Here is a 24666-nt window from a genome sequence, read left to right on the forward strand (position 1 = left end):
CACTAGACGTCGTCTATTCATAACAGACCTCTATGATATACTGCACACCTTCTGGTCTATAGTTAGGTACAGTGAAGCATAATTATGGGTACAATAACAACTAATAACAGCAATTTAATGGTGCAATAAACATTGACATTGAAACTACACTACTTATCTATGATAAGATAAACACCAGTGTCCTAAATATCAGTGAGGGTACTGTTTGCTGCGAGGTTTCACCCCTGTGTGACAGTTTTTGATATGTTTGCTATTCTGTAGTGTAGTTACTCAAAATAGCATATTATACATTTTAAAATATCATGTTGACCACTGATGGAGAGCTACCGTGCAGTAATTGCCATAATGTACTGAGGAGTAAAAACATGTTTGCAGATGCCGTCTAAAAACAATCTACCAATTTGAAATGTGCTGTCACTATGATAAAACCGCTGATGTTTCCATTGAGGTGTTTTCACACACAAGTGACAAACTGTGTAAGGACATTTGCATATTTTCGAGCTCAGCTGATGTCCTTTCACTGCAGCCAAAGTGGAGGATCAGAAAGGTTTGAGCTACCAAGCAGTCGTATTAGCAGATCAATAGGATCCATTTAATGTGATCGTTAAAGAAGGTTATGACCGTGTACGAGAATAGATATCTGTTACTGGTTCCTGACGGCGCATTGTAGCCGATACAGATTATGTACAAGCTGGATCTGAATGGTGTTATGAGCATGGGTTACATTATTAGGCCACGCACAGACAATGCATCTTCTTTAAAACCGGAGGACATCAGTGCATTTTCAGAACTTGTAATTTATGAGCACAACAATAAGGAGAACAACGTGTACCAGAGGAGGAGAACAATAGTACTACTGTGCCTTGACAAATAATGGATAAAGGCTGGCATCATGTAGCTGTGGGCATATTGAGGCCTGTGCTGGTTTGTAGATACAGTCAGTGCTGTGTTGCCACCTAGTGGTAAATAGAAAAACATGGAATTACCACAATAAAAATCAATTGAAGGTTTTTATTGTGGTCTTCCTCAGACAACAAGGGCAAAAGAAATAGATTAATAAGTTGATCTGTTATAGTATAATCACCTAATTAAAGTTCTCCTCTGCACTGTGTCCACTAACCCTTTACTATAGTTGTCACTTTACAACTATAAACACAACAGTGAAATCATGCTTCAGGGCAGGTAGTACATGAACACTACATTTCCTGTAAAGACAGGAGAAAGAAATGAAGTACAAGAATAAAAGGGTTTCTGCACCATTAGTGTTCACCCTGTAGCATATTTCTTACCCTCAATTGTTGTTATAATAAACACAAGTGCTTAACACATGCAGATTGATAAAATTTCTGTTAAGCACTATATTGTTTTGTGCCAATACTATCAATAAAACATGATTATTATTCTTATCTGTCTGAAGTGATCAGTGGATAGACTCATCAAGACCATTTTAAAAGTCTCCAGAGCACCATTCAGTGTGTGCAGACACCTGTTCATGTTTCACTCACTATTTAAATTCATACAACCAAAGATTAAACAGCTGTAACATAAGATCAACACACAAAAAGGTTTATGAAAATATATATAAAAAGAAAAAAATCTCATATAAAACAAAATTCCACATTATTATTATTATTATTAAGCATTAGACATTTAGATTAACTGTTGGTCTGTGTTCGTCCCAGTGAAGAGTGAGAAATTGTCCAAAAGCAAGATGATAGTCGAGCTACTTTCCAGTGTGCACTTTAGATTTTAGATGGTGTGAAGTTGGAGTGTTTCACCCTCAGACCATGAAGGACTGAGTTGGTTTGTAGTGCCTCAGCTGTGAAGAGCCAGACAATAGAGTTGTTCCATTTAGCAAGAGACAAGTGTTGTCAGCAACTTATCAACAGTATTTCACTGCAGCAAGCAAATCAAGAACTGTCACAATAAAAGAAATGTCTTTGATCACTCACATTGCGGATAGGAGGGGGCGGAGGAGCAGGGTTGTAGGACTTGGTGCTGAAAGACAAAGGGTGGGAGTTCAGTCAGCGTGAGCTCATGACTCGACAGGCAACAAGGAGACTGAGAAGTGAAGCACTCACCTTTTTGTTTTCTTGTGCTCTGTTCGAACAACAACAACAACAAAGGAGAAAAGGTCAGAGAGTGCATGAAGATTTGGAAAGTATAATCACCATAAAGCAACTGGAGACCAGTTTAATGACTGGTCCAATGTTTAAGTCATAATTTAAGCTAAAATCACAGTTTTCATTAACACACTGACATTTTTACTATTGTCTATATAAAATATGGATTAGTACATTGTGTTAACACTTTGGTCCATTATTTAAATATTTTTTAATAAATAGTTTTTACTTTCATTGGCATAAAGTAACATAATGTCATTTATACTTACACTGTACTCAGACTAATACTCTTCAACCTTTAATTGTTTAAAGTCAAAGCCACAGCTTTCATAAGGAAAGAAGTTCCAAAAAGAAGTTAAAAAGTAAGAATGTGTTTTAATTAAAGAGTGTTATTTGTGATATGTCCCCAATGCTGAACAACAGGTTCTATCATACAGATTAAAAATTCCTCCTTCTTTCTGTGTTCATCATTTTGGTCTGGTCTCATAATTCAATTTTGTTAGGCAGGTATCTCAGTGGAAATAAATTACATTTTCTATCATCATCCCTTCTTGTCCTTTATTCTATTAAAGGTGCATTAGGAACTAAATCTTTTTTATATTCGTGTTCGACACATGTTGTTTGCAGGGACATAGTATATACATTTCTGTGACCAGTTAAGTGGTGCAACAACCAACAAATATTCAAGATTCTTCCCTTAGAGAGTTTTCTGCAGTCCTGAGTGGATCTGAAAGGAAATTTAATCAAATACTGAGTTCTTTTGGTAAAACATGTACTTCAGGGAAATGGAAATACCTGTGCTGCAAGAACTCTATCTTTTGTATATCACATTTTTAATTATATGAGAAAAGAAGGACTGTTTTTCTATCTCCTTTTTGCACCTTGTATTACTTTTCCTCTTGCATGAGACTCCCTTACACTCCCATAGAGCACACTACTCACTCTTGCAGCAGCCTCGGCGTCGGCACACACACACACAGATGCAGCAGAAAAGGATGAGTAGCAGAAATCCTGCAGCACCTGCTATTAAAATGGTCATATTCAAAGGATCTGAAAGAAGAGGAGAGAGATTATTTTGTTTTTGAGGATATAGACTGATATGTAAGCACCAGTTAGATACAGTACTTTTATTAGAACCGCTTACAGTCAATAACTTTGAGCTTCTTGGCCACACAGCTTTTGGGTGCCCCCACACTGTTGGAGGACTCACAGCGGTACATCCCTGAGTCCAATTTAGACACACTCTTAAACTTCTACTCCAGACAAACAAACACAAGATGAGAGACGAAGTGAGCAGAGTAACAGCTGTGTGCCTGCAAGTGGGTTTACATGAGTATTTACATATTTTACTCACCAGCGTGCCCTTGTTTGTGTCGATGTTGTATGGAGTGTCTGCTGTGGCTGTCAGTGCCTTATTGTCTTTGTACCACCGGTAGGTGGCTGGAGGCACGCTGAGTTTGTCCTTACAGAGAAGCTCAAGGCCTGAGCCGACAAACACTGAGCTCGGCACCTCACAGGATGGGACATGAGGAGGCACTAAAGAAGCAGAGAGCAAAGACAAGTTGCAGCAAAAAGTGCAAATAGATTATAAGATGTTTGATGCTATTTCTGTTAAAACATATGTACACTTTGTTGTTTAGTTGATGATGAGAGGTCTGAGGATTCATTTACATCAATGCACAGATTATAAACTGTGTAAAACCAATGCATCAGCTGGAAGAAATAATCAAATCACCCTGACTTCTGTAACTGTACTCCTTCATCTCTTAATGTATCTACACTGTAAAATGTAACTTAGCCGTCTTCAACTTTTACGCCAAGTCAACAAATGCAATTTGTCCTTTTAACACTACTAAATGTTATCTTGACTACATTTTATGTGCTGTGTTAACTCGTGTCTTAGTTTGGTGGATTTAGATTTATAAATTCATCAAACAAGTTAGGTAGTTTTATCTAGCTTTATAGGAACAATCTGTTGTGAAAATATCAATCTTTTTATTTGATATTTACATTACTTGGGTTTTATTATCTTACACACCCTCTGAAACTTTCTCAGTTAGTTTGAAGAAAGAAGTGCAGTTACCTTGACTCAACCACCACATAGATTTTTTGATTATTCCTGTGTGGAATCACTGGAGGATAACGCTAGGTTAATTAAAACTTGCAGATAAATTCTAACCTAATTTCAGGCTCTGAGGTTTGGATAATTTACCCTAAAACACTCTGAACAACATGGACAGGTCACTGGAGCTGACAAATAGGCTATAAACACCATTATGCTCACACCTGTGAGCAATGGAGAATATCTATCCAATAGAACCTGCATGTCCTTGGACTCACAGATAAAACTTAGCCAGTCGATTTAAAACCTAGGACAGTGCTTTGAGTCGTTATGTTGTTAATGTCAGATACTATTCATACTGTTATTATCACTTCCCTCATTCCAGTCACACTTAAATGCAGAAAAACTAAACCAATTACCAGTGAAAGAGCAGTTTTGTTGTCAGTTACCTAGCAACACTGGTCGTACAGATTAAGTCATTTGAACGCAGCATATTCACAGACAATGGGGATTACACGTCAAGAGCTGTCAAGAGCAATGTTAAGAGTTCTACTCTGGTCCCACAAACCTGTACAAACCATATACTCTACTGGGCTGCAGCTGATAACCCAGTATATTTAATTTGTGCATGCTGTAGACAAGCATATCAACACAATCATCATAGTAAGACAAAGAATTATCTGATTTATGAGGCTATCAGACATAATGCTTTGGGATAAAAGAAGAAACACATGCAGGTTTCCCATCATACCAAGCACATTGAGGCTTACAGACGCCTCCCCGAGGTTGACGTGGTCCTCGCTGGCAGTCACTTCACAGCGATACTCCCCCGAGTCTTTCTGAGTAACAGAGTGTATCGTCAGCGTTGCTCCTTCTATTTTAGCCCGTCCAGCATAAGAGCCTGAAGTGGAAGAGAAATCTTAGCTGAGTCTATAGTGAAAGAAAGATGAGGAGACAGGTGACATCATTTAATGTTTGAGTTTTTTTTAAAGAAAACGTAAAAATCTGTCACTTACCAGTGAATTTATCATTAAAATACACAAACGTCACTCCCTTTCCTTTCTTCTTCCACTCAATCCGAGGGTTTTGATCTTTCTCTGTCCTGAACTCACAGGCCAGTACTGCGTCTGAGAGCGCAGGAAAGAGAGCAATAAGATGACTTTTAACAATAATGTTGAACTTGATGAGGTACAGTGACAGCTGATTTTGCTCACTTCCTGCATTAGCATGAAAAGTGATATCTGCTCTTTTCCATGTCTTACCTTGATTCTAATGGTGTGGTCGTTAAGGAAGACAGGGATAATTTAAGGTGTAGTCATGCAAATCTGTTGATTTGACTAATGCAAATAATGTTTATGGACTGAGAAACACGGGTACTATAGACCCTTCTTCCTGTCTTAACTTTGTTCTCAAGGTCTATCTACTTACTGTCCCAAATAGTGTTAGATTATTTGTTAAAGCTGATGTCAGCACAGTCTCACCTGTGTGCTCGTGGACCTCCACTTTGGGTTTGCTGCTGCTTACTGTCACTGACACACAGGCGCGGCCTGCAAAAGTGAAACAATCAATCTACTGCCATAAATGATGTTAGAAGCAGTTTTACTATCAGGTCACAAAGTGCAACAATCTTAAATTCCACTTCTGGTCACGTTCTTGATGAGGAAAAAAAGAAAGCATCTCTCTGTATTTATTACTTCTATCTGTTGTTTCAGATTGAGGGCTGATTGGAGCACATTGATCACATCCTTTACATGTGCCAGTAAACATAAAATGCACACATTGCATCATCATATACCGTAGAAAAGATTCCTCTCAAACATGGTCCACACACTCTCAGACACAACTTATGAAGCTACGTCCTGGTGGTGCCAGGAGCGGTGGTGAGTAGGAATGTGGGTGATGGATGACTGTCTGCTTTATCCTGACCTGATAACCTCTCTCAGTGATCTGTCCTTCAACAATCTCACACACACACACAGAGAGAGAGAGAACAAGAGACAGAGCAGATCCCCAAAATCCTGCAGTGAAAGTCATTTATTAAATCGTCACTTGAAAGTTTTCTCCTTTTAAAAGAAAAAGCTGATGTTAACTTGACTTTGTGAGAGTTATAATGGAAACAGGTTTCCACAGAAGAAAACAGTCCAACTGAAGTTTGGTTTAATAAGCTGCAAATTGGAAATTCAAACCGGGGTCAGGGGTCATTAATATCACACTGTTGGGCAGGAGGGAACATTTCAGACATTGTTATTGATGTTATGAATATGTTATAACTAAATTTCTTTCAAGCGGTTCTTCCCTTTCACCGTGAGTGTGTGTGTGTGTGTGTGTGTGTGTGTGTGTGTGTGTGTGTGTGTGTGTGTGTGTGTGTGTGTGTGTGTGTGTGTGTGTCACACACATGCCTTGAAAGCATGTTTTCCTATGCAGACAAAGCAGCTCTTTATGACAGTAACCTTACTCTCCTCAGCTGGCACAACACACAGTTGTGAAAATTGATGCTGATAGAAAACTCTGCTCCATTTGCTTAAATCTGACCTTCAGCCTAACTTAAACCTTACTCTGGCTTAAATGCTTAACATAAATACCAGAAATTAACTAAACTTAACCCATGTAAACCTTTGTTAATGTACATACTGTGCACTTTAATACTGTTCCATGATAAGGTGTTTGTTTAAATTTTTTTTTTCCAATCATATTCAAATGAATGTTTCACGCTTACTAGCATGCATTTTAGAAGTAAGATGTTGAAACATCCAGTAAACAAAATATTCTCTTTACTGTTTTGTCCAAGATACATTGAAGATTTGATCTTTTCATCTCTGACAGAACATGTGGTTCTTATGTGGAAATTCAAGACAGATCACACGTCAAAGCTGCAATTATCGACATAAAGCATGTTGTTTGGAAAGCTGCCTCTTAAAATTCCCACAACTTCAAATGCATTTTTGCTGATAATAAGTGGTTGTTTTCATCTCAGTCCAATTAACAGCAGGGCCAGCGAGGGGTTATCTTTAAAGTGAAACAGTGAGATCTCAAACTCCTCTTCGGGGGCCATGTGATGCATCCCATCTGTCTGTGGATCTCGGGTTCAAACAGCATCAGAGCGTTTTCAGCGTAAACATGAAGCTCAGCTACAACCACTCCCTGCACAATCTCAACTCGTGCTGCGGTCCCTGAACAAATCACACCTCCTCCCCTGCCTGCAGGGACGTCCACAAATTAAATCACCCGAGCCCCTTAATGTCGAATCAGTTAAATTCAAATCAAATCGTATGCAACTGATTGCAGCAACATATTAGCATCGGCCAGCTGCACATGGATCCTGCATCATCCAAATAAACAGAAAACACGTGTGTTTTAGAATTCAGATACAGGTGAAATAAGGGAGCGGGAAGGGTTGGGAAACTATTCCTCAAACAATATAACATTAAAATTACTATTTCTGTCAAACATTACACCACTGGACAATGGACAGGATTGGAATATATGTGCTTAATAAAACTGTATTCATCTTAATTCATCTTTAACTCCCTCCCCATGCCAATCACTTTCAACAGTCCCCAACTATATTTGTTAGGTTTTACAATAGTTTGTTGTTTGTTCTACACACATCTTTAGCAACTTCACCACTTTTCAAATGTATATACATGAAATACATTAAACCGAAACAAACATATAAGTAAAATAACAGACAATAGAATCTATAGTAAAAATGCAGATTATACTTTGTCCCATCTTTTCCCATTGTTAAAACTTTTACCAACAGAGTTTTTAAACCAGGTTAAACTCACTGTGCAATAAGGTGAAGAGAAGCGGCAGTACCAACATCTTCACGGTGTTCATGACGTTTGAGGACATCAGGTCTGTGCTGTGGGCGTCTGCTGAGTCTGTTTTACTCCAAACTCTCTGCAGCTTCTTCAAGTTTCATCTGCAGCATGGAGGTGTGCGCTCACTAGTCCTGGACAACTAACAAGAAGCAGACACAACTGGGGTGGGGGGCTGCTGGGTCAGGGGGACCACGTCCTCTCAGCAGGTGGTGCCAACAGCGGAAATATGATCTCTGTATGTTTTGGCACGAGTCTTCTTTGTTTAGGTTTCTGAACCACAACTTTACTGTTTGATTCACTCTCACTTTATAAAACCTACTTAGAAGATATTATCTTATCAAGTACTCTATGATTTTTAAAAAACGAACACAGTAAAGTGTCAGTATAAATCCAGCATAGTAGAAAAACTTCACAAGTACCCATTCTTCATGAGTACTTTACTTTTACATTTCAATTTTGTCGGTAAAGTAAAATTTGGACTGGAACTAAGTTAAAGATTTACACACCGTGGTTTTCCTACTTTTATCTTGGTAAATGTGACTTCTTCCAATTATGCACCAAACCAATACAGCAGCTCCACTCTTCCATTATCTATAACTGTGTATCTGTTAGACAGTCAAAGCAGGATTCCAGCTCTCCATTAAATCACAGGGGTGACACAAATACAACAGTATCATTAACATCACAAGTTAAGCAACTAGATAAAGGTTTTAACCTTTTCAGCATGCAAATTGTGAAATTTATTCAAAACAAAGGCAGCACAGATGGCAAAAGAACAAAAATGGATGATGATAGGAAACATAATCATTTGCATTGCTGCTTATTATTAAATCACTGCTGCAACCTGAACTATAGAAGTGCAAATACGGAAGGTTGTGTTTTTTGCCAGTAGTTGTGAGAGAAATATCTGTATAATGTTACAGTAATTATATCTGCTGTATTATGGCAAATGTAACAAAGTCTGTGTGAAGTTGAACAGTGAAAACTCAATATTCAAGATGATGATGATGCACTTAATGGTAGCTTCATAGATTTCCACAACATTGTTAATCAAGACTCAACAATGCTGAAAAGGCCTCTACAAATGTACAGAAAACCTTTTTATAGGAAAATCAGATCTCTCGTCTTCATTTAAAAGACAAAAAGCATCACGGTTTGTGAGTTTTCCACACGTCTCCAGTGATGAGGGTAATAGGAGGTGCAGAGATGAGGCAGCTGCTGGCTGAGCGTCAGCGTCCTTGGCTATAAGGTTTCTCACCACCAGCACTCACACAGCAGCGCATTGTCGCTCCTTCTCGTTAATGTGAACACATGCTCACACTTGTGTCCGTGTGCACACACAACGGCACAAGCAGGGGTCATACATGCAGACACGTGTGCATAAACACACATGGAAAATAAAAGTGAAGCACTAACTCACACAATCCAAGCTGCAGCACCTGTTCACAATCAACTATCCCAGCTGCTCCGCTGAGAGCTGGACACACTGATGTCATGTAGCACAGCACAACACCAACGCACACACACCCTTAACAACACAGCTCAGTGCCCAGGCTCACTTCACACAAACACGATTCATATAAACAAACTCTCCTAGATAATCTCACATGAACTAAAACATTGTCGCTCGTCCTGGTTTATGTGAACACACACAAAGGAAAGGGAGGACTTTGAAGGCGTTGGGATCTCTGATGACAGCCATGTCACTGAAACAGCTGTTCTCCTCGTGCTCTGCTGCACAGAGCTCAGCACAATGCTGTGACAGGTTTGTGTGGGATTATACCTGGATTAAATCGGGCCTCATTTTATTGATTTTATTGCACTGAGACTTTAACCCTGCTAATTTAACACTTAGTGCCTGTTTTAAAACTCTTTTATTAATTAATACATACTAATAAATAAATAATGAAGAACTCATCCATCATCCCAACTCATAGTCTACTTGTCTATTAGCACAGTGAGGGCGAGTATAATGAAAATGACAAAAGTTTATGAGAAACAGGCTGGAAAAAAAAAACCCACCTGGAGAAAATAGAGTAAAGAGAATTAAAGTTAAACAGGCGAGAGTGGAACAGAGCTCAAACTCTACACCTGTTGTACAAAGTGGAAGAACTGGGAACATGTGTGTGAGTCGGGTGACGATCCATGAAGGGAAAGTTGAAGGGAATCTGGATTATGACAGGTGACAGAGGCAGCTGCTGTCTGTCTTTCATAATGGTGGATAATAGTTACGATGAGCAGCAGTCGTGTGAATGACAAAAGTGGCCAAAGTGTTTAGAAAATCAACATTTATTTATTTATTATTTATTCTGATACAATAAACTCTAGATTTTCTGTTTAGACATGTTAGCTTATAACATACCCTAGACCAATTAATAGCTCCTCTACTAAACGTAATTGGCATCATTTTGTGGCATCTATGAGAAACTGAAAACACAAGGTGACTTTATCAGTTCACTACTCCTACTTAAAGTTTCCTGGTACCTTTGAATAATGGTTAATTATTAGTTGTCGTTTAACAGCCCACAGTTCGATGGTAAGATTTGTTACAGGAATTTCACGTCAGCGAATCCAATCATAAAGCTGCTTGGTTGTGTGTTTAGTTTGTAACTTTGACTGTCTACAACATTTACTATCTACATTCATATCCGCTGTATTGTTGTTTTTACATTACATCCTAGAATATAGATTAATAAAAGGTTGAAAAGAATCAATAAAGATCTTTTTACATGCCCATTATTTGTGCATCACTGCACGTGAGAATTGTATAATGATTAACTTTTATAACTCTGCTGTAATTTACTGAGAGTTATTGGGCTCATCTAGGTGGAGGAACAGTCCTAAATCAGGTTTCAAAGTGTGATACTCCCACAGTTGTTTACGTCTTTGGTCGGGCCTTGACAATGTGAACTTTCTACCCTCTTTAATTATGACTGAGCTCGTGCAACAAGGAAACAAAACAGAAAATATATGACAAGATAAGGCAACAGAAAGGCCGAGGTTTATAACTTACTGAAGTAAGTAGAGGTAAAAAAGGGGAAGGACTAATGCTGTTCAGGAAGATTAGGAGTATAAACAGATAAACTACAGTCACAGAGATATAAAAGCGCATACACAAGGCATAATAATCCACATGGTGCGAGGCTCATTAGACAGCAAGTCATAATCTACATTCTTAATACAGATGAAAATGAAGGCGCTGGTACTACTCTCACTGAGCCTAGCAGGTAAGACGTTTCTGTTTTTTCCAGAACTCATTTCTATTCTTCACTGTGTCATGTGAACATATTATATTTATAATGTAAATACTACACACTACACAATGATGAATCAATGAATCAATCAAAAGCAAATGATTTAAATGTGTGAACCATTTATATTTAAAGTAAACACATTGAGAGTCTGGTTTATAAACACACATACTCCTGCTCTTTAGTCCTCACTTCTTATGTTAATTCATGTTTTATTGTATGCCAGCTAACTACAAATCATAACATCACTATGAAATAATATAGTATGTGCAGGCAAGAAGGGATTACTGAGCAGAACAACCATGTACAGATGCAGGGTCAGGAGCATCAAACTGTATGATCAAAGCGACTGACTGATGCAAAGAGATGCCGTTCATCCACAAAAAGATGCGAGTTGAAAATTACCACAAACAGATGCAAAAGACGAAAGGACAAAACTTCAGATACGAAAGACTGAAAAAAAAAGTCACGTTTGGTTTGTTGTTGTTTTGCATCCCTTTTCCCTATAATGATTTTACATCTCTCTGCCCAGAGTCTCATTGTTTAATCATCTGTCCATGAAAATCTGCCTGAATTTAAAATTAAATGTTCTTGTTTACTCTTTACAGTTGCACTGGCACTGCCCCCGTTTCCTCCCGGTGTTGCCCAAAGTCCTAGTTTGACTAAAGAGAAGCAGAGCCCCCTGCTGGGAGACTGGGTTCCTATGCAGGGTCATGTGGAGGTGGAGCATCCTGGACCCCAAGTCAGACTGGTATTTCAAGAGCAGCAAGAAAAAATAGCTCCACTTCCAGTGGACATGGGGGAACTAAAGATTAAAGAAAAGGCAGATGTTAAGACTGCACCAGGTGTAGATCTGGATCCAGAAGTTAGGAAAGATCTAGAGGTTAGCAAGAAGCCAGAGGTCAAAGCTGACACAGACGTTAAAGTGGAACCAGAGGATGAGGTAAAGCCCGATGTTCAAGAGGAGACAGACTCTGAAGAGAAGCCAGAGTTTAATGAGGAGCAAGAGGTTCAAGAGGAGTTTCCGACGCTAATGAACCTGGAGGAAGAGACTGAAGCAGGTCAGGACGTTCAAGAGGGGCACATTGACATGGAGAGGACATATGAAATGGCTGATGAGCCAATTATGGAGCTGGAGCCACTGAACAACCACATTTCGCCAGAGTCATTTCAGAGTGAAGATCCTGTAGGTGAACCTCTGCCGGAGGTGAAGGGGCTGATGAGGAAAAGGGGAAATGGTTTAGATGAAGAACCAGTTATGGAACTGGAGTCTGAGGTGAGGAGAGAGCCCTTTCTGAATCAAGATGACATGCCACAAGCTGCTGCCATGGAAGAAGGGCCAGCATTAGATTTTGCAGGGGACCCGATTCAACCTTTAGAGCATTATTTCCCAAATGAGGAGGCCAGGATGGAGGGGGGCGTAGATGAGACAGACACGTTTAACATGGAGAAGTGGAGTGAGGAGTCTTCGATGGTTGATGTGCCACAGTTTGCAGTGGAAGACGGTCCTGTGCATGATGGAGACGCTCAGTTTGTAGAAAGAAGATATTTAACAAGAAGAGACAACAAGCAAGGTAACGTGTAAATGAACGTGTACATGTACAGTAACTCATGATGTGGGCATATGTTCTCTGTAGCTGCAGGGAAGTGACAGTAACAAATAAAATAAAACATGGAAATCTGGTAATAAATATGTTTTTTGATGCATATGAAAAGTGTTGTAATTCCACCTTTTAGCCACAGGGCAGGGCTATTGTCCTGGCGAAGTGCTTGAGGGGAAGTGTTACCAGTTCTTCAGAGGACCAAAGAGGGCTGCAGACGCTGAGGTATCTTCATGTTCTCAAACGTGCAGCATAAATTATTTAAGGTGTTGCTGATGCTTCTAATCCTGCTGTCACCATCTCACTATTTCCATGCAGTTCTTCTGTCAGGAACAGTTCCCTGAGGGACACCTGGCTTCCATCACAAGCCAGTACATCCACAAAAAGCTGATGGCCATGATGCTGCAGATGAACGGAGCATATACACGCACCTGGATTGGAGGACTGCGATATTTGACGGTGTTTATCAGAAAGCCTTGGGAATAAAACAAAATAATAACTTTACTGATGACAATACGAGCACAGCATGTTTAAAAATAAATTAATCCTACATGTGAACCTCATTAATCCCCTGTTCTCTGTCAGACTGGTCGTTTTATCTGGTTAGATGGATCCAAGTGGGGCTATGCTGATTGGCTGGCGGGGGAGCCCAACAACACATCTGATGTGGAGGACTGTCTGGAAGTGCTGGCATCTGGTACGATTCAGTTTGTCTCTTTGTTTTTTTCAACACAAATTCAACTACTATGATTTGGTAATTTAAAAATGTAAAGATTTCCAAGGTAAATGTTGTTCCACTATTTATACACATGGATAGAGCATAAAAAATGTCAGACACTACAATGATAACTACAAGAACTATAATCCAGTCTGTTGTCTGAGAAAAAAGGCAAGCAGATGCTTTATTTAACCTATCATTTTCTGAAATATAAATATGATGCTACTGCATGTTTGAATACTAAATATGCAAAATACTCAATATGCTGTTTCTTTGTCTTTCAAAAAAGGAAAGTTCAATGACTTCACGTGTTGGGAACCTCAAGCTTTCATCTGCTCCTACAGTCTTCAGTGAAAATCAGAGTTCGTCTGAGTCTGATTCAGTGGATGATGCAGAGTTTGTTGTTTTTATATTTAAATCTTGGAAAGTAAATGAATGGACAACAGAATATGCACACTACTCCTGTAACATCTGCACATGTTGTACATTATACTTAACTGTGTTTGTTTGTTTGTTTGTGATTAGCTAAATCCCTGTATATAAGGAAAACATATTTTATTCCTGTGTTTGTGGTAAATATTACTATCAGTATTTCAGTATTGTTTTCAGGACATCCTAAAACACATGCCGTTGTTAACTCAAACATGAAAACATTGTTCTGGTGCCAAAGATCTGTCATAATGATTAAAGCTGTTTCAGATTTCACAGCTAGATGGATACATGCGTTTGATTGGCTCAGAGAATATCTATCCACACCTACCTTTTAAAATTACAGGAGCTTAGCGCCCATTAACTGATGCATTGACACACCCTCACTGCACATGTGGCTTCTGAAAAGCCTGCTGCCACTCACATGTTGCTGTGTGTGACTGTGACTCATTTTCCACTGACCTACACAACCTCTTCCTGACCTTTGGACATGGAGGTGAGGATTACTAACTCTAAGGTGATAACTGACAGCTCTTTATCCTTCTGTTTTAATTGCTGTCTGTTCCACATATACATAAACCCGGCACCAAATCACACAGATGCATTAATTAAAACATAAATTAACATTATGAATCAGATTTTGTGGAGAAATTCAATCTTTGTCACGAGAGCTTTACTGATTCTCCATTGTTCTGTTACCTGGAAAAATGACTTCTGCTGGACTTAAGAGCTCACAGCTGAATGTGCATCTCCAATCTATTACTGGAGAGAAAAATCCAGTAGCTTTGCTGTACATTGTGTGGAAACATTACAAAATTATATTTTTAGATTCTCTATATACTCAGGTTTGGTTTACAACTATAGCCAGGTGGGTACACGCATTACAAATAAATAATTTGCGCCAATCTAGACAGCCTCTGCAAAATACCATAAATCAAAAGTGATTCGTAAATGAAATAGAGAGCGGTGGACTCTTGGTGTCGAGATGCTCTGGATATCCCCTAATGCCTTGACTGATTAACAGTGTTGCTGTTTAGAAGAGTGTGACTCAGAGTTGCTACTCGTCATCTGTCAGTTCGAGTCATTTTGTAGCATCATGCAACTCAACCAGTTGTTCACTGGATTCTGTGTATGTGTATGTGTCTGTTGATGCACTGAGGCTGTGAATCCTCCAACGTTAAAGCACCACAGCCCGGCTTAGAAACACTTGGTACGCTTGGTAAATACTCCCAAATCCACGGTCAGTCGTAAAACTTTGCATTACAGGACAGAATCCACCGGTGGTACAAAGACAGAATCTGAACAATGTTTACAGCACGGCCTTTTATAGTGCACAAACATGCCAGCACTGATCTGTGCAGTTCATTTATCTGTGTTCTTTATGGTGATGACAGTGAAGTATGGAAAGAATGGGCTATCTAATTTGAAAAGTTTTATTTATTTATTTATTTATTTATTATTAGCATTTTTCTGTCAACTGTCAGTTTCCATTCATTGGAAAAATAGCATAATAAGAATCTTAAATGAATTTTTCGCACTTCTAGTGGGGATACAATCTGTTGCTATCCCTCTTTACTGAAGCAGCTGCTGGTCGACATATGTTGTTTTTCTTTTGTCACACTAAGGGACTGCATGAAAATTATATTGTCATTTTATTCTACACGAAAGAATGTTTGCGTTTGGTTAAGCATTATTTATTACCATTGATAATTGGTTGCTTTTTTCACTTAAAAAAAACAAATATTTATTCTATTTAAACTCTACTAATGACACTGATGAATGCAACAAGCAAAAAATGCATCTCTCTAACATAAAGTTGTTTGATAAACTGCAGATGTGGCTGAAGTTGTGATCTTTTCAGTTTGATTCCTCTGTTTATGAATCTTGGCAGAAGGTGCATTTGTGCCAGAACTTCCTGCTGTAATATTCCTGGTCCTTATCTGGCTGAAGACTGCTGTTGTATGTCTCCAATATCTCCCCTATTGTGGGGAGTTCTTTGGTGCTCAAAGAAAATATTGCTAACCCTGGGGCGGGCTTTCCATTTTTTTCCCTAAATGAATTATAAGGTTAAAACATTTTCAGGAACAGTGCCTAATATTTCCTAGTTCACAGCTTCTCACTAGGTTTGCAATTAACTCACATCTGTAATTTTGTTGTTATTTCTCAACCAACCTTCAGTCTGTGTCTTTTTGTTTGCAGGTATAGAGGAGTGGATACATGTTAGGAAACACAGGATAAGAGATGTCACATGTTAGGAGGATTAAGGGGCAAAGAATTACATTTATTTAAGGGGAAAGTGCTAATTATTAGTTCCTACTGATTATATTTGGGTTTAATACTATTCTCCTTGGAGAATTGCATACTAGGAGGCAAACATTCATAACAGACCTCATACAGATCTGCCCAGATCCAGCGTGAACATAAATATGCAAATTTACTGGCACAGTGCTCAGTGTGAAAACATTTTGTTGTCAAATATATGCATGTCCCCACAGTCCCACCTGAAACTCCAGCTTAAAGCCAGGTGTTGGGTTCATTAAGGGTGAGAGGACCGAATAACAAGAAGCTGATGACAGATGTTGTCAAAAATCTTTTGGGAAAACAAAATGCTGGATTTGATTTTTGCAGCTGATATAAACTTGTATGTATGTATAGTACTATATGTACTATACTACTGTGAGAATTTACTGTCTCTGTCTGTCAGACATTATAAATCTGTTTGTCTGCTTCTGTCTCTCATATCTGGAGAGGCCCCAGAGACCCCTGCCTCACTCAGGGGTGTGTCACAGACATGCTGCATCTATAAACACAAGAACACAGGCAGAGAGTGGTGCACACTCGGTGAGAAAAGAGCGATAAGAGGCCCCCTGCGTCAGACAGGTACGTTTTACACATTCTCAAGAGCACTATAATGTATGTACTATAAACATATACATGTATTATAAAATCTGAAATGTGTAAATGAGAAGAAAAGTCATCACTGCTTTCATATTTTTTTAGAATACAATCAATTTCAATCATTATAAGAAATTATCCCATTTGTCTTCTTCAATCCAACTGAATGTGAGATGCATCAGGGACAAAGAGCCAGCCAGAGTAGCTTCTGTATCCCTGTGTGTCGCCTATTGACCTCAGGGTTTAACCAGCTGTGTTTCTGAGATCCACACTGGAGTCCAATGACAGCCAAAGAGACTAGTGAACTAAATCAAGGCCACAATCCAATCCAGCTTTTGCTCAACTTAAAATAGGTCACAAACACACAAATCGTTTAAACGCCCAGTGCAGACACGACTCTTCAGAGTTTTTCACCGGCTGAGTCCAGAGGACTAAATACTAAATATTACACATTTCCCTCCAACAGTAGTGAGAGCACATGGAGAAATTGTCCAGAGTTGGTCAAGCTGTGCAACAGAAGAATGCTGAAAGGCAGCGGGAGGAAAATAACAAGATCCAGGATGAGAAACTACAGCTAAATCAGAAAAGTGCAGATGAAGGTAAAATTGTATTTGGTTATATCATTTTAAAGTGTTGCTTTCAGAGAGAAAAGCAAATCTGATGAATTCTAAATGTCACTAGCTCAGATTGTGTATCACTGAGCATCACTTCTCCTCTTTTTTATCAAAGTAAATTTCTCAGACTGTTCAGATCTAAAGATCTGCAGAAATGTAACATGCCTTATCTTGCTCAGCAGCATTAATGGACCAAAAAGTGATGGCAGGAGAAGCTCTGGACAGGAGGAACATCTGGGAGCCCAGTGTTTACTATGCCCTGGGGAAGGAGTCTTTTTATTTTGCTGGTCATGACATCAGCATACGCGAGTCTATAGATACGTACGGAGCTCTGATCTGGCCCGGGGTATGTTCGTATATAATAGTGTATTATTGTACATTCAATTACTTGTTTGTTACAGATGAAATAATGAGATTTCCTGCTCTGCAGGCAGTAGCTTTGTGCCAGTTCTTGGAGAATAATCAACAACAAATGAACCTGATGGACAAAGCCGTGCTGGAGATTGGAGCTGGAACTGGTTTACTCTCCATAGTGGCAAGCCTGCTCGGTAAGTCTCTGATAATGAAGCCCACATATTATGCACACATGTATGAAATAACTTTGCCAACAGTTCATCAGTAAGCCTTGGCTGCAAACACGAGTAAATGCCGATAGTACTAGATGACTGTAAATCAAAATAAATAAATCAGTAGTAATCCTGACATTTATACAGATTATTATCATTTGTAGTTCTTACTCCAGAAGTACTCAGAACAGTTGTGGTATTCTTAATTATAAATATGCACTGAATATTTTACAGATATCTCATCTTTTGTGCAACATTAACATTTTACTCTGGTGGTGGAGGCCCTAGAAGCGTCAGCAGCATCACTGACAACAATAGGGTTACTTGTCTGAGGACCTTGAGAATTCACCCACTCAAAATGTCGACATTGCAAACAGGCCAATAAGTGTAAAGAAAAAAATGCATCATGAAGAAGAGAGTGGAATGACTCCGTTATCCTTTAGCCCCTACATTAAGTATGCAGCAGAGAGACAAAGTGTCACAGCAAGTCTGCACTACAGTTTCCTCTGTGGCCGCTCAGCAGATAACAAATAAAATCATCTGCCAACGACTAAATGTAACCTTCAGCTGTCCTGGTTTTCTGTTTTTTTTCCAGGGGCTTGGGTAACAGCCACTGATCTGCCAGAAATCCTGTCTAATCTGACCTTCAACCTTCTGAGGAACACCAAAGGCCGCTCCCGCTACACGCCTCAAGTTACTGCCCTCACCTGGGGTCAAGACCTGGAGCGGGACTTTCCCTACCCATCATACCACTACGACTATGTGCTCGCAGCCGATGTGGTCTATCACCACGACTGCCTCGAGGCACTGCTGGACACAATGCGTCACTTTTGTCGACCGGGAAGTCAAACGACGCTGCTGTGGGCCAACAAGATCCGGTTCCAGTCAGACCTGAGGTTCACAGAGAGTTTCAAGAGCAGTTTTAACACCACACTCCTCGCTGAGCTCCCACAGCAGGAGGTGAGGATTTACAAGGCCACAGCGAAAGAGTGACGGGACAGGGAGTTTTCTGAAAAGTTAAACGTTTTGTGCTCTGTGATTTTGTGACATTTATCTATTTTATTTGCCAGTACGTTTCCACACATATGATGTTTCTGTCTTTAATAATATTATGTTGACCAATCTGTTTTTAAAAATAAATAACAATAAATCTGTCTGTGTGTCATGACAACCAACATTCATGTCAAATGTATATCACATCTCTTTTTATCAGAGGATTAAACACAAAAACATGAAACTATGTTTCTGATGTCTCTGTCGATATTTATTATGGCTGAAAATAAATAACTAATGAAACAAATGCACTCTCCATTAAATGGTATACACTCTACAGGAGCATTACTGTAACAGAGGGAAATACGTAAACATCTTCCATGTTCAACATGTGACTGTGACATAGCACCAAGTAATAGTTTGATTGTTAAATTAATTTTAAGTGTACAAGCTAAAAGCATTAAAACATAATACATGCACACATGAAGACAAAGTAAAGTAAAGAGAGAGTGTGAGAGAAAAGACTCGCCAGCACTAAATCAACAGTGAGGTCCAGTCCAGGTTGGAAATCAAACCTGTTCTTGTTTCCTGTACCCACCAATAAAAGTTTAGAGTCTCAAACTCTTTTATTTCTGTGACCTGAAAAGTCCAGAAGAGACTTTAAATTTCAGTTCGTATTACTGGTGTATTCTCCGTGACTCTATGATGTGCAGCAGGTTGATGACTTTGGCTGCTCTAGTATTGACTCTCTGCGGAGGTCATTTGGGATGCTGCCTTCAGGGCCCCAGAGGTTGAGCTCGCCATAAATCCCCATCTCAATCATCTCCTCTTGCCAAGGGATAGGGATGTTGCCTGAAGCAAACTCATCAAAAAAGGTCTTGTCGGGATCCTCTAGGGTCACGCCCTTCACCGAGGAGAAGGCCCCAACGTCATCCAGATCTTTAGCATACACCACTTTAGGATCGGGCACAAAGGGAGGAGGTAGAATACCTGAAGGAGTGAGATGTGGGAATTAAAAGTAACAAACAACTGTTGAGGAAAGAAAAACATTTCCAAGATCGGAAGAAGTTTGAAATGAGTGATTTATTTTGATGGTGTGTATTTTATGTTCCAGAAGCTGAAGCATGAATCAAGCTTTAAAAAAAAAAAAAGAAAGCGCAGTAGATATAGAAGGTACCTGCATTCAGTTTCCTCCAGTTGATGTCTCTGAAAAATGGGTGTGCCCTGATCTCATCACAACATCCATTCTTAAAGCCCATCCTCCGATCGACCTCTTTGGCCAGCAGCCCTTCACAGAGAGACCTTGCATGCTCACTGAGATGGTCTGGATAGGCCACCGCCCATGTGAGCACACGTTCTTTAAGCTCCTCACGTTCAACCTGAGGCGGTGAAAAATATCCCATCATCGTCTCATTTATTTCACCATTTCATCAGTGAATGACTCTCATGGCTCAATAAAAGACAACCAACCTTCTCCCCCCTGTTCCTGAATGGATTTTTAGCAGCCATGAACTCAAACAAGGTCACACCTAGAGTGAAGTAGTCGACCGATGTGTCATACTTTTCTCCTTTCAGCATCTCTGGAGACATGTAACCTTCAAGAAACAAAGTGAAACAATGACAACAAACATCCTCAAATATACATTTTCAGTATATGAATATACCTGAGACCCACCTGGTGTTCCAGCATAGCCTTTGGTCATTGTTTTGCCTTCTTTTAGCTCCACAGCGAGACCCAGATCAGATATTCGCACATTCCCTGGTGGACAACACATAGGTGTCTGAACAAGCTCCACATTACACATAGACAAGTGAATTTTTTCTAGTGTTAAACTATTTTACCTTCATTATCTAGCAGCACATTTTCAGGTTTAAGGTCTCTGTAGATTATTCTTTTCTGGTGAAGGTGCTCCAAGCCCTGGATGATCTGAGCAATGTAAAAACAGGCTCTGGGTTCATCAAACCCTGGCTTGTTCTCATCCACCAGGTAGATATGGTACCTTCAGAGATGACACAACAGGGTAACTTTGGCTCCATCATGTATAAAAGTGTAGTATTTTCTGTATATGCAGCACGCTACATTGTTTTGAATAATCTTGAAGAAATAAAGGGATTTAAAATCAACATCTTTAGTATTTTTGATAACAATACTGGTTTGTTCATTTATGTTGCAATCCATGTGCCTCTCTAAAAACAAATAAAGTATTCAGCATTTAAAAGCAATGAATTCTGCATTTCATTACGTATAAGTCATCTTACATGTTTGTCATTTTATTAATTAATTTTTTTATTTGCATCGTGTCAGAGCTGACTTTCCATCAATTGTGAACCTTCTGTTGACAATGATGATGTTACAGTACTGCAGGAAAAACTGGCAAATTACATAAATATAATGTAATGTATAATTTATGCTGCTATGACCGAGCTTTTGTTTCCAGATTTGTGCATGAAAGAAGAAAGTTTATCAGAATGTGAAGTTACTTGAGGTCTCCTCCGTTCATGATCGTCATGACCAGACAAAGTTCTTCCTTTGTCTGGAAGGCATAAGCCAGTGACACAATGAAGCGACTGTGAACCTTCTCAAGAATCCTCTTCTCCACCATTGCCCCCTACAGGAGAAAATGAGGAAAGACATTTGCTAAATTATGTATGAAGGACATTTTAAAACAAGACAAGTAGAACAAAGACTTTTCTTCTAATGGTTTCAAGTGATGCTGTTTGTGGCATTTGGAAGAGAGGCTACAGTATATTTCAAAATATGACCTCAGACAAGTCAAGGGCAAAATATAACAGTGCCAAGGAGTTCCATTCAGCAGAGCTTTTCACTAAAGCTTCCAGTAATCACTCTATCCCTGCCTCTGTGTTTAATACTGCAGGATAAAGCCAAATGAGACAGAGGCTGGGACAAAGATGATTAGCAGCTTCACAGCCTGCTGGGTGCAGCGCGCGCTCTCTGAAACACAAAGCCAGTAAAACACCTGTATTCATGAAATCACTACACGATACTACACAAGATCAGTTACGTAATATTAGTTACATGATCCTTGTTTCCTTTAAACGACCATGGTGCAGTTACAGTGTGATACAATATAGAAACTGAAGGCACCAATATGTCAGGCAACAGGAAATAGTGTATTTCATGCTCCAAATATCAGAGTTTGAGTTTGGTGCTGACATGGTCCTCCATGTTTGGGCCCAGTTGATGAGACCAGAATCAGCCCTCTACATGTTTAACCTAAAGGCTGACAGATAAAACTATGCTGAACTAATGCAAAAGACAAAGCACATCATCAGTGTGGCATTTGTTCTCTCACCTCATAGCCTTTCCTCTTCTTGAGTCTCTTCTTGTTGAGTTTCTTACATGCATAAAGTTTCCCTGTGGCTTTCATCTGACAGGCTGACACCTCCCCAAACCCACCTTTCCCCAGCACGCGAAAGTCTAGGAACCAGTCCGCATCCATGGGCTGCATCTCAAGCCACTTCCACTGCAGGAATCTCTTCAGGTACATGCTCTCCAGGAAGAAAGTGTAGGGCGCCTCCCGCAGATACGCCAATGTTGTTGCCAATGCAGCAACAAACAAATCATCCCCTGCAGCCTCCTGGTCCTCCTTCACCTTAGCTATGATGTCCTCAGGTAGAAACGGGCAGTAGTGTTTGGCAGAGGGGTCCATGTAACGCTGGACAATCTTCGAGGCCTTCTTTCCCCTATCAGAGTCCTCCGCCAGGTCATAGTGCTCAATGTCTTTCCATAAACGACAAGCACCTTGATACTCTTGATTCACATCCAAAAACTCCCTAAAGAGGCGTTTGCCAATTGGCTGTTCCACGCAGACCGAGTCAAAGGTCAAATCCAGAGTTTCCCTCAGGCCCTCGCACACTGTGATGTGGGGCAGTTTGAGGCGAGAATGGTATTTCTTATCCCGAGCTGCTGCTGGATTAGAGCCATCAATGCTTCCACGAGCATTGATATAAGCAGAATTTGCTACTACAGTGGTTAGTCCTCCGATGTCCATGTTGAGGGTATGTGACTGTTAGGCAACACACAGAGAAGACATTGCAGGGGTGAAGCCACAGGAGACAGATCACACAAGAGCAGCTGAGGAAGCATGAGAGAGAGAGATGGACACGAGATCCCAATACACTGTGAGCAGTGTACCACCCTCATTCATACACACAGCAGCACACCTGAGTCAACACCTTTCGGTAATCCATTAACACCCTCATGCCCCAGACAAGTGTACGAGCACATGCCTGAACAGGACAACACAGGCAGGGATATATAACTGTGTGAGTGTCACCAGTCAATCAATGGGCAAAATATTGTTTCCTGTAGCAGTGGGACATTAGCGTGGATAAATGATGCTGTTGCTGTTTGTGATTAACTGAAATGCCTACAGATACAATACATTTAAATTATATTTCATTTCTATAAGCATACATAAGTTCTTTATATTTATAAACTAATGATATCAGATTCTCAATAAAATGCCCTGTAAGGAGAGAAAGGCTCAGATTCTGTGAAAAAGCCCAGAGATCCAACATTAGAGTTTGTGGTACTAAACTATTTTCTTCCAAAAGCTAATTTTGGAGGATGCACATTAAATTCGACTTCTGGAGGATTCATTTTTAGACAGAAGCAGACTTTCACGCTTTGTTCCCCATCTCTTAAACTGAAATCGCTCTAGGAATAGATTTCTTTACACCCAGTGTGACCAGAAGAAATGACCACAGTAATGAATTCCCAGTGTACATATGGGTATGTCAATAGTATTACATTATAGGAGGTATAATGGAATTTTATTTTTTTTTATATTACAACTTCAACATAAAGTTTATTATTCCACTCTGCTTCTTAAATCTGAGCACAGTGCTAAACACTCAGTTCAGTGAGGTATGAATTATTTCATCAGCAGCTACCGTAGCCTCAAGCAGCATTTACCTGAAAAGCTTGATCTCTGTTTTCTGACGAAATACTACGCAAGTATTCTTACGTAGTATTTCCAAATAAACACATTATACCTCGTTTATTTTTAAGATGTAAACCTATGTGAGATTTTAAGGGCAAAAGAAGCTAAAGTGACATAAATCAACACATTCTGCCATTTTGGCCCTCATCAGTTCTCCATGTCAAAAACATGTGAGCACACCTCATTAACAATTGTTGTCTCAGTGTCAGCAGCAGCCCTTGTTAATCCGTTTACATTTAATAATAAATGCTAGTAGACAGGAAACTTTAGCATAATACGGATAAAAGGCACGACGAGAGCAGATAATTTGTTCTCACCTCACCAGGAGTTTCCAGCACGTGGGTTCTCTTCTGACAAGTCGAGCACTCCCCCAGCCCTCCTTTGTCCAACACAGATTTTTCTTAAACAAATTTCAAACTATTTGGGATCTAAGAATAGAGCAAATCCTTCACCTTTTTAGTAAGTGACCGAGACACAGCTGTTGTGACATCTTTTAGGAAACCTGTCTTTGACAGTAGCAGTAGATAGAATTTCAACATGTGCCTGTCAGACTATTGCACAAACCAAGTTAGTCAGTGTTATTCCAGACACATAAAATTTTTTCATAGCAGCAACAAACTTGC

At 39.6% G+C, this 24666-nt stretch overlaps 3 protein-coding genes across 3 annotated transcripts; 1 reads left to right on the forward strand and 2 right to left on the reverse strand.

The window, feature by feature from the left end:
* Positions 1-1780: 1780 nt before the first annotated feature.
* On the reverse strand, positions 1781-13911 carry jam2b (junctional adhesion molecule 2b). The gene is given in 11 exon segments (XM_033325817.1): positions 1781-1819; positions 1953-1998; positions 2082-2100; positions 3066-3173; positions 3268-3376; positions 3478-3659; positions 4937-5086; positions 5202-5312; positions 5667-5732; positions 9845-9848; positions 13846-13911. Coding segments are annotated over 11 exon segments (900 nt in total).
* A 3470-nt stretch (positions 13912-17381) lies between these two features.
* On the forward strand, positions 17382-19149 carry zgc:172067 (S-adenosylmethionine-dependent methyltransferase domain-containing protein). The gene is made up of 4 exons (XM_026377066.1): positions 17382-17502; positions 17700-17863; positions 17948-18065; positions 18679-19149. Exons 1-4 carry the CDS (start codon positions 17382-17384, stop codon positions 19074-19076), a joined length of 801 nt encoding a protein of 266 aa, XP_026232851.1. The 3' UTR covers positions 19077-19149.
* Positions 19150-19692: 543 nt separating this feature from the next.
* Positions 19693-24621, reverse strand: LOC113173015 (rhodopsin kinase GRK1-like). The gene is made up of 8 exons (XM_026376234.1): positions 24361-24621; positions 22391-23104; positions 21558-21685; positions 20919-21076; positions 20752-20835; positions 20547-20671; positions 20254-20455; positions 19693-20066 (listed from the first exon to the last, which is right to left on the reverse strand). Exons 2-8 carry the CDS (start codon positions 23087-23089, stop codon positions 19777-19779), a joined length of 1686 nt encoding a protein of 561 aa, XP_026232019.1. The 5' UTR covers positions 23090-23104; positions 24361-24621; the 3' UTR covers positions 19693-19776.
* Between the last annotated feature and the right edge of the window lie 45 nt (positions 24622-24666).

Source organism: Anabas testudineus, chromosome 21, assembly GCF_900324465.2.
Source record: "Anabas testudineus chromosome 21, fAnaTes1.2, whole genome shotgun sequence".
In the NCBI taxonomy this organism is placed as follows: domain Eukaryota; kingdom Metazoa; phylum Chordata; class Actinopteri; order Anabantiformes; family Anabantidae; genus Anabas; species Anabas testudineus.

Bases quoted from the DNA above. Each gene is read 5' to 3' on its own strand.
- zgc:172067 (XM_026377066.1), top strand. From the start codon at position 17,382: ATGGAGAAATTGTCCAGAGTTGGTCAAGCTGTGCAACAGAAGAATGCT. The intron at 17,503-17,699 runs GTAAAATTGTAT...CTTGCTCAGCAG, and splicing joins TCAGAAAAGTGCAGATGAAG to CATTAATGGACCAAAAAGTG. The intron at 17,864-17,947 runs GTATGTTCGTAT...CCTGCTCTGCAG, and splicing joins GAGCTCTGATCTGGCCCGGG to GCAGTAGCTTTGTGCCAGTT.
- LOC113173015 (XM_026376234.1), bottom strand. From the start codon at position 23,089: ATGGACATCGGAGGACTAACCACTGTAGTAGCAAATTCTGCTTATATC. The intron at 20,672-20,751 runs GTGGGTCTCAGG...TGTTTCTTGAAG, and splicing joins AGGCTATGCTGGAACACCAG to GTTACATGTCTCCAGAGATG. The intron at 20,067-20,253 runs GTACCTTCTATA...TCACTCCTTCAG, and splicing joins CTGGAGGAAACTGAATGCAG to GTATTCTACCTCCTCCCTTT.